Source organism: Oncorhynchus keta, chromosome 24 (assembly GCF_023373465.1).
Source record: "Oncorhynchus keta strain PuntledgeMale-10-30-2019 chromosome 24, Oket_V2, whole genome shotgun sequence".
In the NCBI taxonomy this organism is placed as follows: domain Eukaryota; kingdom Metazoa; phylum Chordata; class Actinopteri; order Salmoniformes; family Salmonidae; genus Oncorhynchus; species Oncorhynchus keta.
Window position 1 is genome coordinate 15,312,866 of NC_068444.1, and position 18,654 is coordinate 15,331,519.

The window sequence follows — 18,654 nt, forward strand, 5'->3', positions numbered from 1 at the left end:
GGCTATAAGGGAGTCAGGTGCAGGAGAGCTGTCACGGTTGTTAGAATGGACGGACCAAGGCGCAGCGTGATTTGAGTTCCACATCTTTATTAAAAGTGAAACAATAAACAAGCAACAAAATGTGACTTACGTGGTGCAACAAGCACATACACAATCAATATCCCACAAATGCAGGTGGAAACAAGGACACCTTATGTATGATCCCCAATTAGAGACAACGATAACCAGCTGCCTCTAATTGGGAACCGTACTCAAACCCAAACATAGAAATACAGCGATTAGAACACCCCCTAGTCACGCCCTGACCTACACCACCATAGATAATCAAGGCTCTCTATGGTCAGGGCGTGACAAGAGCAGATATTGGGTAGCCAATGGAGCCTTCTATTTAGGCGAACCAAAAGCACACGGCAAAGTGAACACGAAATAACAATACGGGTTAACATAACCCACCGCAACAGACTAACGTGCGCATAGCCGCCCAAACAAAGAGAGGCATCGACTTAGGCAGAAGTCGTGACAGCAGTGCGTCGACACCGGCCTCGGGGACGACCCGGAGGACGAGGCGCAGGGCGATCCGGATGGAGACGGTGGAGCTCTCGCGGCAGGGAAGGATCCAACACGTCCTCCACCGGAACTCAGCATCTCTCCTCTGGACTATACCCCTCCCAGTCCACGAGGTACTGAAGGCCCCTCGCCAGACGTCTCGAATCCAGTATGGAACGAACAGAGTACGCCGGGCCCCCTCGATGTCCAGAGGGGGCGGGGGAACCTCCCGCACCTCAGGCTCCTGGAGCGGGCCAACCACCACCAATGCGGTAATCGGGGGGAAGCTGTAACCTGTAACAAACCTTGTTCACTCTCCTCAGGACTTTAAATTGCCCCACAAACCGCGGACCCAATTTCCGTCAGGGCAGGCGAAGGGGCAGGTTTCGGGTAGAGAGCCAGACCTGGTCCCCCGGTGCGAACACCGGGGCCTCACTACGGTGACGGTCTGCGACAACTTTCTGGCACAGCACGGCACGCTGAAGGTGAACATGGGCGGCATCCAGAACCGGCTGATACCCCAATATACACTTAAAGGGGAAGAGGTTAGTGGAGGAGTGGCAGAGCGAGTTCTGGGTCATCTCTGATCAGGGCAAGAACGCTGCCCACTCCCCTGGACGGTCCTGGCAATAGGACCTCAGAAATCTACCCACATCCTGGTTAACTCTCTCCACTTGCAGGAGGGTGACGTGTGGGCCCAATAGATCAGCCGGTCACGAACAGCAGACGGAACGTACAGATGCCCAGCGAGACACCGGACGGGAGCGGGCTCTGTATGCAACGCCCGCTCAATGTCCGCGTAGATCTCCCACACTACCGGCTCCACCAGGCTGAAGGCCGGGAGTATGAGAGTGGGATCCATGGGCCGCTCCTCTGTGTCATACAGCCGGGACAGTGTGTCTGCCTCCACGTTCTGGGAACCTGGTCTGTAAGAAAGTGTGAAAACAAAATGGGTGAAAAACATGACCCACCTTGCCTGGCGAGGGTTCAGTCTCCTCGCCGCCCACGGATGTACCCCAGATTGCGGTGGTCAGTCCAGATGAGCTCCTATCCCAGCCTCGGACGCGTCCACCTCCACTATGAACGCCAAAGAGGGTTCCGGGTGAACCAGCATGGGAGCTGAGGTAAACAGATCCCTAAGGTGACTAAAAGACCTGTCCACCACAGCAGTCCACTGCAAGCGAACTGGGCCCCCCTTCAGCAGTGAGGTAATGGGAGCCGCTACCGGACCAAAACCTCAGATAAACCTCCGGTAGTAGTTGGAAAACCCTAAGAACCGCTGCACCTCCTTTACCGTGGTGGGAGTCGGCCAATTACACACGGCTGCAATGCGGTCACCCTTGAGGTGGAAATGCGATACCCTAGGAAGGAGACTGACTGTTGAAAGAACCGGCATTTCTCAGCCTTGACGTACAGGTCATGCTCCAACAGTCGACCAAGCAACTTGCGCACCATGGTCACATGCTCGGTGCTTGCAGCGAAGTATATCAGAATGTAATCAATATACACCACTACACCCTTCCCGTGCAGGTCCCTGAAAATCTCGTCTACAAAGGCTTGGAAGACTGATGGAGCATTCATCAACCCGTACGGCATGACGAGGTACTCATAGTGCCCAGAGGTGGTCCTGAAAGCCGTCTTCCACTCATCTCCCTCCCGGAGAAGCACCAGGTTATAAGTGCTCCTGAGATCTAGTTTGTTGAAGAAGCGCGCCAAGTGCATTGACTCTATCGCTGTGGGTATGAGCGGTTGCGGGTAACTATACCTCACAGTGATCAAATTCAGACCACGATAGTTAATACACGGGCGCAGACCTCCCTCCTTCTTCTTCACAAAAAATCAACTTGAGGAGGCGGGTGAAGTGGAGGACCGAATATACCCCTGACACAGGGATTCGGAGACATATGTTTCCATATCCTCCGTCTCCGCCTGTGAGAGGGGATACATGTGACTCCTGGGAAGTGCAGCGCCTACCAGGAGATTTATCGCACAATCGCCCCTGCGATGAGGTGGTAATTGAGTCGCCTTCTTTTTAGAGAATGCAAGAGCCAAATCGGCATATTCAGGGGGAATGCGCAAGGTGGAGACCTGGTCTGGACTCTCCACCATAGTGGCACCAACGGAAACCCCTAAACACCCACCTGAGCACTCCTGCGTCCACCCCTTGAGAGTCCTCTGTGTCCAAGAACAGTGTGGTTATGACAGGTTAACCAGGGTAGGCCCAGCACCATGGGAAACGCAGGAGAGTCTATGTCACCATGCTCAAAGGAGCGTGACCTCCCTAATCAACCCTGACCCTAATGGTCTACTATCTAAGGTGTGAACGGGGAAGGGAACATCCACGGGAACAATGGGGATCCCTAAACTATGGGAAAATGATCTATCAATGAAATTCCCAGCTCCGCCTGAATCGACGAGCGCCTTATGCCAGGAATGCGGGGAAAACTCAGGAAAAGTAACAAACAATAACATGTGTGCAACAGAGGGCTCTGGGTGAGAATGGTACCTTCTCACCTGGGGTGACGCCAGAGTGCCCTGCCTGCTGCCTCGAACCCTAGAGGAGCCAACACGGCACCGACCAGCAGTGTGACCTCTGCGGCCACAGATGGTACACGTGAAAGCCCCTCCTCCGGTCTCCCTGTGCGCAGCACCTCCCAGCTCCATAGGCACCAGAGCGGTGGTGCTGGAAGAGGGAATCGACAGAGCCCTCTCTGGACGTCTGCGGGTGACCAGCAGGTTATCCAATCGAATGCACATGTCCACCAGCTGGTCAAAGGTAAGAGTGGTATCCCTGCAGGCCAACTCCCGACGGACATCCTCGCGCAGGCTGCAATGGTAGTGGTCGATGAGGGCCCTGTCGCTCCATCCCGCTCCTACGGCCAAGGTCCAAAATTCCAGTGCGAACTCCTGGGCGCTCCTCGTCCCCTGTCTCAGGTGGAACAGACGTTCACCCGCCGCTCTACCCTCGGGTGGGTGGTCGAAGACTGGGTGAATTCCGTGAAGTCATCCAACGCCGCATCTCCTTCTCCCCACATGGCGTTGGCCCACTCCAGAGCTCTCCCTGAGGCACGAGATGAGGGCAGACACCCTCTCCCTTCCCGAAGGAGCTGGATAAACAGTGCCCAGTTAGAGGTCCAGCTGTAGTAGGAAGCCTTGGCACCGTGCCGCTGTCCCATCATACTCTCCGGGAAGGGTGAGACGCATCCCACTGGAACCGGGTACAGGAGGGACGGGTAGTGAGGACCCCTGTTGTGCTGGAGGAGGTACTGGAGGAACTCCCTGTCTCTCCCAGCAATCCATCGTCTGACAGATGTGGTCCATGGCGGTGCCGAGATGGTGAATTAACGCCGTGTGCTCCTGGACGCGCTTCTCGACTCCGTTACCATAGGTACCTGCTCCCGCTGACTCCATAATGTGTGTGGTTTTCTGTCAGGTATGCGTAAATGGCTGTAAGGGAGTCAGGTGCAGGAGAGCAGATATTGGGTAGCCAACGGAGCCTTTTATTTAGGCGAACCAAAAGCACACGGCAAAGTGAAAACGAAATAACAATACGGGTTAACATAACCCAGCGCAACAGACTAACGTGAGCATAACATACATGGGGTAAACAGAGGGTTAAATACACAACACATAATGAGGGAAATGAGAACCAGGTGTGTGGGAAAACAAGACAAGACAAATGGAAAATGAAAAATGGATCTGAGATGGCTAGAAGACCGGAGACGTCGACCTCCGAGCACCGCTGAACAAAGAGAGGCATCGATTTCATGTCAATGCTAATATGGCTAAACATCATTAGCTTGCTAACCAACAACTGTAACAATGATTTGAGAGACAGCAAGTGCTCATTGTGCAAATGTATTTATGTTTTCAATAAACATTGGAGAGTAAAATATAGCTTACATGTTGTCAACAATCTAAGTCAACCCCGTTGTCTGTTTTGCACCGTAGCTGCTCATGCGTCTGTGTTTTTGCTAAACAAATAACCCCTCTATAATGATCATGTTCCTTTTCTATTGCACTACATGGATGTTGTTTAATTTTGAAAGTGAAGTATATTTTGAAAATACAAAGATGTGTTTTTGAATATTTTCTTATACTGTTACATAGGCCCTAATTGAGCAATTTACAGTACCAGTCAAAAGTTTGGAAACACCAACTCATTCCAGTTTTTTTACATATTAAAAAAACACTATTTCCTTCATTGTAGAATAATAGTGGAGACATCAAAACTATGGAATAACACATATGGAATCATGTAGTAACCAAAACAGACAGTGTTTGCCTTGATGACAGCTTTGCACACTCTTGGCATTCTCTCAACCAGCTTCATGAGGTAGTCACCTGGAATGCATTTCAATTAGCAGGTGTGCCTTGTTAAAAGTTCATTTGTGGAATTTCTTTCCTTTGTAATGCATATGAGCCAATCAGTTGTGTTATGACAAGGTAGGGGTGGTATACAGAAGATAGCCCTATTTGGTAAAAGTCTATATTATGGCAAGAACAGCTCAAAAGCAAAGAGAAACGACAGTCCATCATTACTTTAAGACATGAAGGTCAGTCAATATGGAAAATTTCAAGAACTTTGAAAGTTTATTCAAGTGCAGTCGCAAAAACCATCAAGCTCTATGATGAAACTGGCTCTCATGAGAACCACCACAGGAAAGGAAGACCCAGAGTTACCCCTGCTGCATAGGATGCGTTCATTAGAGTTACCAGCCTCAGAAATTGCAGCCCAAATAAATGCTTCACAGAGTTCAAGTAACAGACACATCTCAACATCAACTGTTCAGAAGAGACTGTGTGAATCGGGCCTTCATGGTTTAATTGCTGCAAAGAAACCACTACTAAAGGACACCAATAACAAGAAAATACTTGATTGGGCCAAGAAACACGAGCAATGAACATTAGAGAGGTGGAAATCTGTCCTTTGGTCTGATGAGTCCAAATTTAAGATTTTTGATTCCAACCGCCATGTCTTTGTGAGACGCGGTGTGGGTGAACGGATGATCTCTGCATGTGTGGTTCCCACATGGAGGAGGAGCTGTGATGGTGTCGGGATGCTTTGCTGGTGACACTGTCAGTGATTTATTTAGAATTCAAGGCACACTTAACCAGCATGGCCACCACAGCATTCTGCAGCGATACACCATCTCATCTGGTTTGCACTTAGTGGGACCATCATCTGTTTTCAATAGGATTGTGTACACCTTTATTTAACTAGGCAAGTTAGTGAAGAACAAATGCTTATTTACAATGATGACCTACCCCGGCCAAACCCTAACCCGGACGACGATGGACCAATTGTGTGCCGCCCTATGGGACTCCCAATCACAACCAGTTGTGATACAGCCTGGAATTGAACCAGGGTCTGTAGTGATGCCTCTAGCACTGAGATGCAGTGCCTTAGAATAATGTACCACTTGGGAGCCCAGCACACCTCCAGGCTGTGTAAGGGCTATTTGACCAAGAAGGAGAATGATTGAGTGCTGCATCAGATGACCTGGCCTCTACAATCACCCAACTTCAACCCAATTGAGATGGTTTTGGATGAGTTGGACCACAGAGTGAAGAAAAAGCAGCCAACAAGTGCTCAGCATATGTGGGAACGCCTTCAAGACTGTTGGAAAAGCATTCCAGGTGAAGCTGGTTGAGAGAATGCCAAAAGTGTGCAAAGCTGTCATGAAGTCAAAGGGTGGCTACTTTGAAGAATCTAAAATATTTTGATTTCTTTAACACTGTTTTGGTTACTACCTAATTCCATATGTGTTATGTCATAGTTTTGATGTTTTCACTATTATTCTGCAATGTAGAAAGTAGTAAAAATAATGAAAACCCGTTGAATGAGTAGGTGTGTCTAAACTTTTGACTGGTGTTATATTTATTACAAAGTACAAGTGTATAGAAAGATGAGTGTATACAAAGACAATTCCATATATGTGGATTTAAAGAAATGTTCTAAATATTTGTGAATACATTTATTTCATATCAATGGGCAAGTCCACATTTTCTATCTATTCATCACGGCAGAGACAGTCAGAAAAGCCTTGTTTTCTTTATTCAGTTTGGTGATGGTAGATCTTGCATTACCACAACTGCCTGTAAAGAAGAAAGAACAGAGTTTATCTTAGGCATTCCTGCATGAGATAGACACACAAAAAAGCATTATATACACTGTACTGTATATAAACATACACTGTAATAACATTAGTTGCAGATAAGATTATGTCTGGTTCTGTAGGGCACTTATAAACCAAAATGTATTTGATTAATTGTACTGGCATACTGACCACAGTCTACAAGCCTCAGGTCACAATACATATAGCTACGTTTTTAAAGTCTGTCACAGTACTTTACCTGTGTCTTGCTGGAATGCAGGGCAACCCTGGCAAATGATGTCATCACAATTAGGACCACCATGCCTACTAAGCTCTGGTACATAAATACAGCCTCGAGGCTGATCAACTGGTACTGTGATGATGAGAGAGAGCAGAGAATGAAAGGTATCTTCATTTAGACAGAATGAGTTACAGACGTTTTAAAGATGTGTTATAAGATGTTTATCCTTTCTTAATTACATTTTAAAAGAGATTGTGATGAAGCAAATTCCTAAGCTCTAATAATAATTGATCCAGATAAAAGTGATCCGGAATCACAACAATAACAACAGCAACAAAACATACCATATGTTGTTTACGCCAGGGGACTACAACTCTGCCAGATTCTGTGGCGTTGTAGTCATAGTTGTAATGATCATAGTAGTCATGTGATTGCCGAATGTGCAGGATGCCTTTAAGGAATTCAAAGAAAGCCACTGTGACCCCCAACATAGAGATGATACTAAGGGCCAGGCTTGCTGTCACCTACAGGGTGAGAACAAATAAAGTGGTGAAAGAACTGCAACCACGTTGTGACAAAGCCTCTTTCAAGGCACTTTAACATGAGGTTAACAGAACATTGAATAGGCATTAATTTGCGTAACACTTCCAGACTGAAGTACAGAGTGGCAATCACATTGTGATGAACTGTTGTCAGGGTCTGGGAACAGTCCTAAAGAATAACCATCTTGAAAATTGACACTATTTACCTTTTGCACAGTGGGTTTTACTATGACTAATAAGAAAAACAGAATGGGATGAGGAACTGTGGTTTGACATTCATTTACGCTTTTCTTTGGTAGAAGTTACTAAATTCAAAAGGCACTCGCACATCTGAGCAATCTTTTTTGCAGGTGCATGGTAACAGTTGAACAAGATGAAGGAAAAAGGAAACCTCACACTGCTCATGTTCAAATTCACAACATAACATACATAGGCATTTAGGAAATAATGTCTGAAGGGTGATTTGAACAGGAATTATGCCCCTATTTAAGATTACTCTGACGTTTTTCGTACGACGTACCCAATGATTAATGAAAACTTGCTCGGTAGACCTAGCCCCACCCACATCCGTTCCACACATCGAATGGGGTTGGAGGCGAAGGAAAAACAAATAAGTGCTACCAAATATAACATTATGTATTTTATAAATATTCAAGTATAGTGTGTAAATAAGACATATTAAACACGTCTGTAAAACCACAATGAGGACGTGCTATGCTACAGACGTGTTTAATACATCTTATTTACACACTTTACTTGAATATTTATAAAATACATATTGTTATATTTGGTAGCACTTATTTGTTTTTCCTTCGCCTCCAACCCCATTCGATGTGTGGAACGGATGTGGGCGGGGCTAGGTCTACATAAGGGTGCAATTTTTTTTTTTAACTCACAAAAGCTCTGACGAAGGCCGTGAGGCCGATACGTAAAGCTTATTAAATATCAGTGATACTATCAAGAGCAGTGTGAGGTTTCCTTTTTCCTTAATCTGATAAAAGTTACTAAAAAGAGATCTCTCTGTGGAATGCACACATGAACACTCACTATACACTTGAGTATACAAACATTACAAACACCTGCTCTTTCCATGACATAGGTGACTAGGTGAATCCAGGTGAAAGCGATTATCCGTTATTGATGTGACCTGTTAATTCCACTTCAATCAGTGTAGATGAAAGGGAGGAGAGAGGTTCAAGAAAGATTTTTAATCCTTGAGAAAATTGAGACATGGATTGTGTATACGTGCCATTCAGAGGGTGAATGGGTAAGGCAAATTATTTAAGTGCCTTTGAACGGGGTATGGTTGTAAGTATCGGACAAACCAGTTTGAGTGTGTCAAGAACTGCAAAGCTGCTCGTTTTTTTTATCCTCAACAGTTTCCCGTGTGTATCAAGAATGGTCTACCAACCAAAGGACATCCAGCCAACTTGACACAACTGTTGGAAGCATTGGATTCAACATGGGCCAGCATCCCTGTGGAATGCTTTCAACACCTTGTAGAGTCCATGCTCTGGTGAAATGAGGCTGTTCTGAGGGCAAAAAGGAGTGCAACTCAATATTAGGAAGGCTTTCCTAATGTTTTCTACACTATTTTTTATATAATGAAAATCGTTTGCCATAGTTATGAACATTAATGTGCCATGACTAATCGTTTATAATGCCTTTGCGCAGAATTCCAATTCATGGGACTCACCAGTTGTTTTGAAGGATTCTTCTCTGTGAGCACATATAACAACCCAGAGATGATGAACTGTCACAAAGCAGAGGGAGGGGGTTTATAAGTTCAACAACATGCCCAAACTGTCATGGGAGAAGGTCTGAAAGATATCATTGAATGGAAGATTAAGAAATAAGGGTTTTTAGGACTGAAAGGCATGATGTCATGTTAAGACATTTGGATTGTCAGTATCATAGATTTATATAGACACACACAAGAAGGGCGTACCAGGATTCCTAGCCAAAAAGGGGTGAAAGTCTCAGCAGAGGACATCAGTATATCCAGCCTCATTGGAATCCCCAAGATGAAGAGTGATGATCCCAGGAACATCATTACAATCTAACCAACCAGGAACATAGAATAAAGAACAGCATTACAGTCTAACCAACCAGGAACATAGAATAAAGAACAGCATTACAGTCTAACAAACCAGGAACATAGAATAAAGAACAGCATTACAGTCTAACCAACCAGGAACATAGAATAAAGAACAGCATTACAGTCTAACAAACCAGGAACATAGAATAAAGAACAGCATTACAGTCTAACCAACCAGGAACATAGAATAAAGAACAGCATTACAGTCTAACCAACCAGGAACATAGAATAAAGAACAGCATTACAGTCTAACCAACCAGGAACATAGAATAAAGAACAGCATTACAGTCTAACCAACCAGGAACATAGAATAAAGAACAGCATTACAGTCTAACCAACCAGGAACATAGAATAAAGAACAGCATTACAGTCTAACCAACCAGGAACATAGAATAAAGAACAGCATTACAGTCTAACCAACCAGGAACATAGAATAAAGAACATCATTACAGTCTAACCAACCAGGAACATAGAATAAAGAACAGCATTACAGTCTAACCAACCAGGAACATAGAATAAAGAACAGCATTACAGTCTAACCAACCAGGAACATAGAATAAAGAACAGCATTACAGTCTAACCAACCAGGAACATAGAATAAAGAACAGCATTACAGTCTAACCAACCAGGAACATAGAATAAAGAACAGCATTACAGTCTAACCAACCAGGAACATAGAATAAAGAACAGCATTACAGTCTAACCAACCAGGAACATAGAATAAAGAACAGCATTACAGTCTAACCAACCAGGAACATAGAATAAAGAACAGCATTACAGTCTAACCAACCAGGAACATAGAATAAAGAACAGCATTACAGTCTAACCAACAGGAACATAGAATAAAGAACACCAGGAACATAGAATAAAGAACAGCATTACAGTCTAACCAACCAGGAACATAGAATAAAGAACAGCATTACAGTCTAACCAACCAGGAACATAGAATAAAGAACAGCATTACAGTCTAACCAACCAGGAACATAGAATAAAGAACAGCATTACAGTCTAACCAACCAGGAACATAGAATAAAGACACCGATATAATCATATGTTTACACAAAAATGAAGAGGTATCTGGTAAAATAATGTTTTGATTCTGATTACTGTCGTGACATATGTTACCTATAACCATGCTATTACCACTTTGTGCTGGAATGTAGTGCTAACACTAAATTAATGAATGATAAATACAAAGATTTTACACAAAATAAAATGTTCACAGCGTTTGTCCACAGTGACTCCTTGGAGTATTTGGCAACAATGAATACATCAGTTGTCTGTTCTCCAGTCTCACCCCAGTGCTCTTTGGCTCGCCTCTGATGAAGCGGTGCAGTGGTTTACTTCCTCCCACCATAGTGGTATGTGGCCCTCCTTCTCCCCCTGCTGGACTGATGTCGGACGCCATGTTCATCGACATTTATTTATTTTATTTCACCTTTATTTAACCAGGTAGGCCAGTTGAGAACAAGTTCTCATTTGCAACTGCGACCTGGTCAAGATAAAGCAAAGCAGTGTGACACAGACAACAACAGAGAGTTACACATGGAGTAAACAATAAACAAGCCATTAACACAATAAACAAATCAATGACACAGTAGAAAAAATAAAGTCTATATACAGTGTGTGCTAAAGGCATGAGGAGGTAGGCAATAAATAGGCCATAGGAGCGAATAGTTACAATTTAGCAGATTAACACTGGAGTGATAAATGAGCAGATGATGATGTGCAAGTAGAGATACTGGTGTGCAAAAGAGCAGAAAAGTAAATTAAATAAAAACAGTATGGGGATGAGGTAGATAGATTGGGTGGGCTATTTACAGATGGACTATGTACAGCTGCAGCGATCGGTTAGCTGCTCAGATAGTTGATGTTTAAAGTTGGTGATGGAAATAAAAGTCTCAAACTTCAGCGAGTTTTGCAATTCGTTCTAGTCACTGGCAGCAGAGAACTGGAAGGAAAGGCGGCCAAATGAGGTTTTGGCTTTGGGGATGATCAGTGAGATATACCTGCTGGAACGTGTGCTACGGGTGGGTGTTGTTATCGTGACCAGTGAACTGAGATAAGGCGGAGCTTTACCTAGCATAGACCTATAGATGACCTGGAGCCAGTGGGTCTGGCGACGAATATGTAGCGAGGGCCAGCCGACTAGAGCAAACAGGTCGCAGTGGTGGGTGGTATAAGGTGATTTGGTAACAAAACGGATGGCACTGTGATAGACTGCATCCAGTTTGCTGAGTAGAGTGTTGGAAGCTATTTTGTAGATGACATCGCCGAAGTCGAGGATCGGTAGGATAGTCAGTTTTACTAGGGTAAGCTTGGCGGCGTGAGTGAAGGAGTCTTTGCTGCGAAATAGAAAGACGATTCTAGATTTGATTTTGGATTGGAGATGTTTAATGTGAGTCTGGAAGGAGAGTTTGCAGTCTAGACAGACACCTAGGTATTTATAGTTGTCCACATATTCTAGGTCGGAACCGTCCAGGGTGGTGATGTTAGTCGGGTGGGTGCGGACAGTGAACGGTTGAAAAGCATGCATTTGGTTTTACTAGCGTTTAAGAGCAGTTGGAGGTCACGGAAGGAGTGTTGTATGGCATTGAAACTCGTTTGGAGGTTAGTTAGCACAGTGTCCAAGGAAGGGCCAGAAGTATACAGAATGGTGTCGTCTGCGTAGAGGTGGATCAGGGAATCGCCCGCAGCAAGAGCGACATCATTGTATATACAGAGAAAAGAGTCGGCCCGAGAATTTAACCCTGTGGTACCCCCATAGAGACTGCCAGAGGTCCGGACAACATGCCCTCCAATTTGACACACTGAACTCTGTCTGCAAAGTAGTTGGTGAACCAGGCGAGGCAGTCATTAGAAAAACCAAAGCTATTGAGTCTGCCGATAAGAATACGGTGATGGACAGAGTCGAAAGCCTTGGCCAGGTCGATGAAGACGGCTGCACAGTACTGTCTTTTATCGATGGCGGTTATGATATCGTTTAGTACCTTGAGCGTGGCTGAGGTGCACCCGTGACTGGCTCGGAAGCCGGTCTCGGAGAAGGTACAGTGGGATTCAAAATGGTCAGTGATCTGTTTATTAACTTAGCTTTTGAAGACTTTAGATAGGCAGGGCAGGATGGATATAGGTCTGTAACAGTTTGGGTCTAGGGTGTTACCCCCTTTGAAGAGGGCATAACGGCAGGGTAGCCTAGTGGTTAGTGTTGGACTAGTAACCGGGAAGTTGCAAGTTCAAACCCCTGAGCTGACAAGGTACAAATCTGTCGTTCTGCCCCTGAACAGGCAGTTCCCAGGCCGTCACTGTTCCCAGGCCGTCATTGAAAATAAGTATTTGTTCTTAACTGACTTGCCTGGTTAAATAAACGTAAAATGTAATAAATAAATAAATAACAACATTGATAATACCATGACAGAGAACCAGGAGAGGGCTTTAAAATACAGCAGATCAGCTGTAAAATAAATGAACATAAACCTGTTTGGTTTTAATGACTCTATAAACTATGTGAGAACAGTGTTAGAACAGTTGCAAAGCAAACCTAAAGCAACCAGAATTTAAAATGTTTTTGTAAAGGCCCAAGCCCCAATCATAGGGAGTGTAGATCTGGGTGAAAGTTCAAAATGACATGATATTCATAACACAAAAAGAACTTAGCAACAAATGAACCATCTGAAAACAATGCCAGAACTCATCTTGCCTACATGTGACAACCATCATAAGTCATAAACTGATACGCGGATTGTAAGGTGTAGCCAGCCAGATGCTATATGCCTCATCAAAACAAGATAGCCTAAGCTTTTAGTGTTTTGAAAACACATATAATAAGGTTGAGATTGAATACTAGGTCTGAACCTATAACTCAAAACTAACTAATGTCAGATAATATAATGTATTTTATTCGTCTGAAGGGAACTGCAATATTAATCAAACAGTTCAACATCAACAAAAAAACATCACTGAACTTGCACAGAGAACCACAGAACCTATGATATAGATAATATGATCACTTTCAAATGGAATTTGAAATGGATTACTGTCTGTGACATATGTAAACATTCTAATCTAAGTTTTGTTAATAAGAGAGCCTAACTTGTTTGTTACAAATTCACAAATAATTGAACTGTAGCATATTTAACAGATAGATACTGTACATGTATAGCATAGAAAGTAGTGAAATAGTTACAGACCTGGCTTGCCTGAACTGCGTAGATGAACTAATATTACACAACTGGAGGGAGATATTTACATGAGGGAGACGGGTGGGTGTGGGGATGGTTGGGCGGGCGGGAGTATGATAGGGCCACAGAAACGTGCTTACAATGGAATCTGTCATTTAAACATTTAAAGAAAATGAACACTTTTGAGCGAGGTAGAAAGAAAAGACAGAGCAGAGTAGGACGTTGCCATCGTGAACTACAGGTTAATTTTGTTTATTCATGTTGAACGTCAGTCAGTTGAATTACGAAAAAGGACATTGCTGGTTTTGTTCTGCGACCCCAGCTACTTTCCGACATGAGAGAAGAGAGAGCATGGAGAAGAATACTGGGGGATGGGACATGCGTTAGGGGCTTAACAGAAAGCAGAGGGAGTGGGAGGAAGAGAGAAAAAAAGTTTTACACAATGTCTACTTTCATTTGGCTGTGGGTGAGACTGATAAAGTGTTTCGTAAGGAAGAGGGAGGAGAATGAGATGAGATGGATCATAAAGGAACGGTTTGAAGCAATATCTGGGTGTAACATCCTACACATTCAGGATTCAGAAAATATTCCATGCAGAGATGCTTTCTGAGCTAGTGAATAAGGGAAGAAATTGAGACATAAAAGGATCCAGATAAAATTGTAGCTTACCAAATAGTTCTGAACTTTCCAACAGACGTTAACTTTTAGGTTTTCCTGATCACTGAACCCAACTTATGTTTCTGGCCGTCGAAAACAAGCCTTTTTAGCAATGTATAACATTCCTCAAATTTTATGAGACCATTCCCCCCCGCCCACTTCCAGCCCCCCCCATCTTCCAGCCCCCCCCATCTTCCCCAACACAGCTGTGGAGGAAATCATTCTCTTCGCCCGACCTAGCCCAAACTCTCTCCCTCCCTCGCTCTCTTTCTCTCTCCACATGCATGCACATGAATGCACGCAGTAAGAGCTGACTCAAATGTTTGTTTACTCTGTGCCTGTGTAGGTTTATTGATTATGGGATAAACAGAATTATCAGGTAACCATGCAACCGCCAACCAACATATCCAATTAAATTATATTAATTAGCCAATCTATGGCATTTAAAATAGTTGAGTATATGAGTTATGGCCAATAGGGCAAATGATGACCAATACTGCCTACAAACCTAAGGATAGGCTTGGTCTAGTAAACCTTTTGTAACGTTATTTCTTGACACTGAACAGGAACATAATACACTTGACCTTTTATTTGGGGTTATTCACATGGTGATTTCCATGCAGTGTCACCTTGGGGTTGGGAGGTCTCGGGTGTTATGTAATAGTGTGTCATTTCAAAGTTCAAGTTGAATAGATGGCTGTGATTGACTGTAATAGTATAATTTAGACCTGGTGTATCAGCCGTGGGGCATGACAGACATAATAATGCCCTTTCTAATTCTGCTGAGTGGACAACAGGGACATTTAGGCTTCTATGCCAAAGTGACGAATGATCTGTGATACTGTATAAAAGTCATGAAGTGCGTCACTGTATACTGAGCAAACATTTTGTCAAGGGAGGATATTTTTCTCCCTGCTTCATTTTCACTTCCTTATGAATCCAAAGTCCTACCTACTACATTCGGAGGGGAAAAAGTGAACAATTGATTGATGATTAGATTGATTAGACACATGAACAAGGAAATAAACTCTCTGAACACTGTCTTAAACCGTTGGAGTTACTAAGGTCCTCATCCATTTGAGATTTATGGATCTTATTTTTTGTAGACATACTGTAGTACAAAAGAAGGGTCTTTGAATACTGAGGGAGTCTTTGAACAAATTCATCATTTGTAATCTAAAAGCATTTTCAAAATGGCCCTCAAAGCAAAATCACATCTCAAGATGTTAAGTTTGAGTGTGGTGGGTATTTATCTATGAGGTTCTTCATCAAACTTCATCATACCTTGCATTGGAAACCTGTTAATTTATGTTCTGTAATGATAGAATCAGAATATCAAGTATATCTGAAAGCATTGTTGCTATGTAACTCATCTTGGTGACGAAATTGCCCCACTGAAGACGTACATTTTTGAGGTGGTTAAGTCTGTACATACAGTATGTAAATGATGTGAACTGTCATAAAAGTAAGCAAAAAGATACCTCAAAATGTTAACTTTCTAGTTTCATTCATTTCCGTGAGAGACAATAAAGATGTTAAAGTGATACGTTGTAAGAGGTGCGTGACTGGCTGCAGGGAAGTCAGGCGCAGGAGAGCAGAACTGGGTAATAACCGGAGCAGTTTAATAAGCAAAACCAACGGCACCCAGAACAACAAATTATGGGTACAAAATAACCAGTCGCGAACCAGTCAGAAGTGCACAAACACTTTACAACAAACAATTCCACACACAGACATGGGGGGGAACAGATACACGACAAGTGATGAGGGAATGTAAACCAGGTGTGTGGGAAAACAAGACAAAACAAATGGAAAATGAAAGGTGGATTGGCAATGGCTTGAAGACCGGTGACGTTGACCGACGAACGCCGCCCGAACAAGGAGAGGGACCGACTTCGGTGGAAGTCGTGACAGTAACCCCTCCTTGAAGGGTCCAACACGTCCTCCACCGGAACCCAGCATCTCTTCTCCGGACCGTACCCCTCCCACTCCACGAGGTTCTGAAGGCCCCTCACCCGACGCCTCGAATCCAGTATGGAGCAAACGGCATAAGCCGATGTCCAGAGGGGGCGGAGGAACCTCCCACACCTCTGACTCCTGGAGCAGACCAACCACCACCGGCCTGAGGAGAGACACATGGAGCGAGGGGTTAATACGTAATCGGGGGAAAGCTGTAATCTGTAACACACCTCGTTCAGTCTCCTCAGGACTTTAAACGGCCCCACAAACTGCGGACCCAACTTCCGGCAGGGCAGGCGGAGGGGCAGGTTTCGGGCCAAGAGCCAGACCTGGTCCCCCGGTGCGAACAACGGGGCCTCACTGCGGTGATGGTCTGTCCTCCGCTCACCAGAACCAGTCATCCACCGCAGGAGCCTCGTTATGCACTGGAAGGGAGAGAGGTTAGTGGAGGAGTGGCGGAGCGAGTTCTGGGCCATCTCTGCCCAGGGCACGAACACCGCCCACTCCCCCGGGCCGGTCCTGGCAATAAGACCTCAGAAACCTACCCACATCATGGTTAACTATCTCCACCTGCCCGTTAATCTCTCGGGGTGAAAACCCGAGGTAAGGCTGATCGAGACGCCCAGATTTTCCATGAACGCCCTCCAGACCCTCGAAGTGAACTGGGGACCCCTATCCGACACTATATCCTCAGGCACCCCGTAGTGCCGGAAGACGTGTGAAAACAAGGCCTCCACAGTCTGTAGGGCCGTAGGGAGACCGGGCAGAGGGAGGAGATGGCAGGACTTGGAAAAATGGTCCACAATGACCAGGATCGTGGTGTTACCCTGTGAGGGAGGAAGATCGGTAAGGAAATCGACCGACAGGTGCGACCAAGGCCGTTGTGGAACGGGTAAGCGGTGTAGCTTACCTCTGGGTAGGTGCCTAGGAGCCTTGCACTAGGAGCACACCGAGCAGCAGGAAACATAAACCCTCACGTCCTTAGCCAAAGTGGGCCACCAGTACTTCCCGCTCAGACAGCGCACCGTCCGACCAATGCCTGGATGACTAGAGGAGGGTGACGTGTGGGCCCAATAGATCAGCCGGTCACGGACAGCAGACGGAATGTACAGATGCCCAGCGCGACATAGGACGGGAGCGGGCTCTGCACGTAACGCCTGCTCAATGTCCGCGTCCAGCTCCCACACTACCGGCGCCACCAGGTAGGAGGCTGGGAGTATGGGGGTGGGATCCATGGGCCGCTCCTCTGTGTCATACAGCCGGGACAGTGCGTCTGCCTTCACGTTCTAGGAACCTGGTCTGTAAGAAAGGGTGAAATCAAAACGGGTGAAAAACATGGCCCACCTTGCCTGGCGAGGGTTCAGTCTCCTCGCCGCCCGGATGTACTCCAGATTGCGGTGGTCAGACCAGATGAGAAAAGGGTGTTTAACCCACTCAAGGCAATGTCTCCATGCCTTCAAACTCTTGATGACAGCCAACAGCCCCCGTTCCCCCACGTCATAGTTTCCTTTCCCAGAGCCCTCAGGTGACTAAAAGCCCTCTCCCTCTCAGCCGACCACTGCAAAAGCACCGGGCCCCCCTTCAGCAGTGATGTATTGGGAGCCGCTAAGTGACCAAAACCCCGGATAAACCTCCGGTAGTAGTTGGCAAACCCTAGAAAACGCTGCACCTCCTTTACCTTGGTGGGAGTCGGTCAATTACGCACGGCTGAAATGCGGTCACTCTCCATCTCCACCCCTGAGGTGGAAATGCGATACCCTAATGTCTGCTGGAAGAGCAGACATTTCTCAGCCTTGAAGTACAGGTCATGCTCCAACAGTCGACCAAGCACCCTGCGCACCATGCACACATGCTCGGTGCTTGCAGCAAAGTATATCAGAATGTCATCAATATACACCACTACACCCTGCCCGTGCAGGTCCCTGAAAATCTTGTCTACAAAGGCTTGGAAGACTGATGGAGCATTCATCAACCCGTACGGCATGACGAGGTACTCATAATGCCTAGAGGTCATACTGAAAGCCGTCTTCCACTCATCTCCCTCCCGGAGAAGCACCAGGTTATAAGCGCTCCTGAGATCTAGTTTGGTGAAGAAGTGCGCCCGTGCATTGACTCAATCGCTGTGGCTATGAGAGGTAGCGGGTAACTGTACTTCACAGAGATCTGGTTTAGGGCTCGATAGTCAATACACGGGCGCAGACCTCCCTCCTTCTTCTTCACAAAAATCAACTTGAGGAGGCGGGTGAAGTGGAGGACCGAATGTACTCCTGACACAGGGATTCGGAGACATATGTTTCCATAGCCGCCATCTCCACCTGTGACAGGATATACATGT

The 18,654-nt window shown here is 45.4% G+C and overlaps 1 protein-coding gene across 2 annotated transcripts; it reads right to left on the reverse strand.

Annotated features, from left to right (window-relative positions):
• Nucleotides 1–4,391: 4,391 nt before the first annotated feature.
• Nucleotides 4,392–14,510, reverse strand: LOC118402749 (membrane-spanning 4-domains subfamily A member 15-like). 2 transcript variants are annotated; one of them, XM_035800955.2, is made up of 7 exons: nt 14,373–14,510; nt 10,823–11,017; nt 9,376–9,486; nt 9,124–9,180; nt 7,230–7,409; nt 6,904–7,017; nt 4,392–6,645 (listed from the first exon to the last, which is right to left on the reverse strand). In XM_035800955.2, the coding sequence occupies exons 2-7, from the start codon at nt 10,943–10,945 to the stop codon at nt 6,607–6,609; spliced, it is 624 nt and encodes a 207-aa protein (XP_035656848.1). In that variant the 5' UTR covers nt 10,946–11,017; nt 14,373–14,510; the 3' UTR covers nt 4,392–6,606. The 2 variants fall into 2 exon arrangements, with proteins under 2 accessions (XP_035656848.1, XP_035656849.1); XM_035800956.2 differs by lacking the exon at nt 14,373–14,510 and adding an exon at nt 13,713–13,818.
• Nucleotides 14,511–18,654: the final 4,144 nt, after the last annotated feature.

Excerpts from the sequence above, each read along its gene's own strand:
- LOC118402749 (XM_035800955.2), bottom strand. The coding sequence starts at position 10,945 with ATGTCGATGAACATGGCGTCCGACATCAGTCCAGCAGGGGGAGAAGGA. Across the intron at positions 9,181-9,375 it reads CTTTTTGGCTAGGAATCCTG|TTCATCATCTCTGGGTTGTT; the intron begins GTACGCCCTTCT and ends GCTTTGTGACAG. Across the intron at positions 6,646-6,903 it reads TGCATTCCAGCAAGACACAG|GCAGTTGTGGTAATGCAAGA; the intron begins GTAAAGTACTGT and ends TCTTCTTTACAG.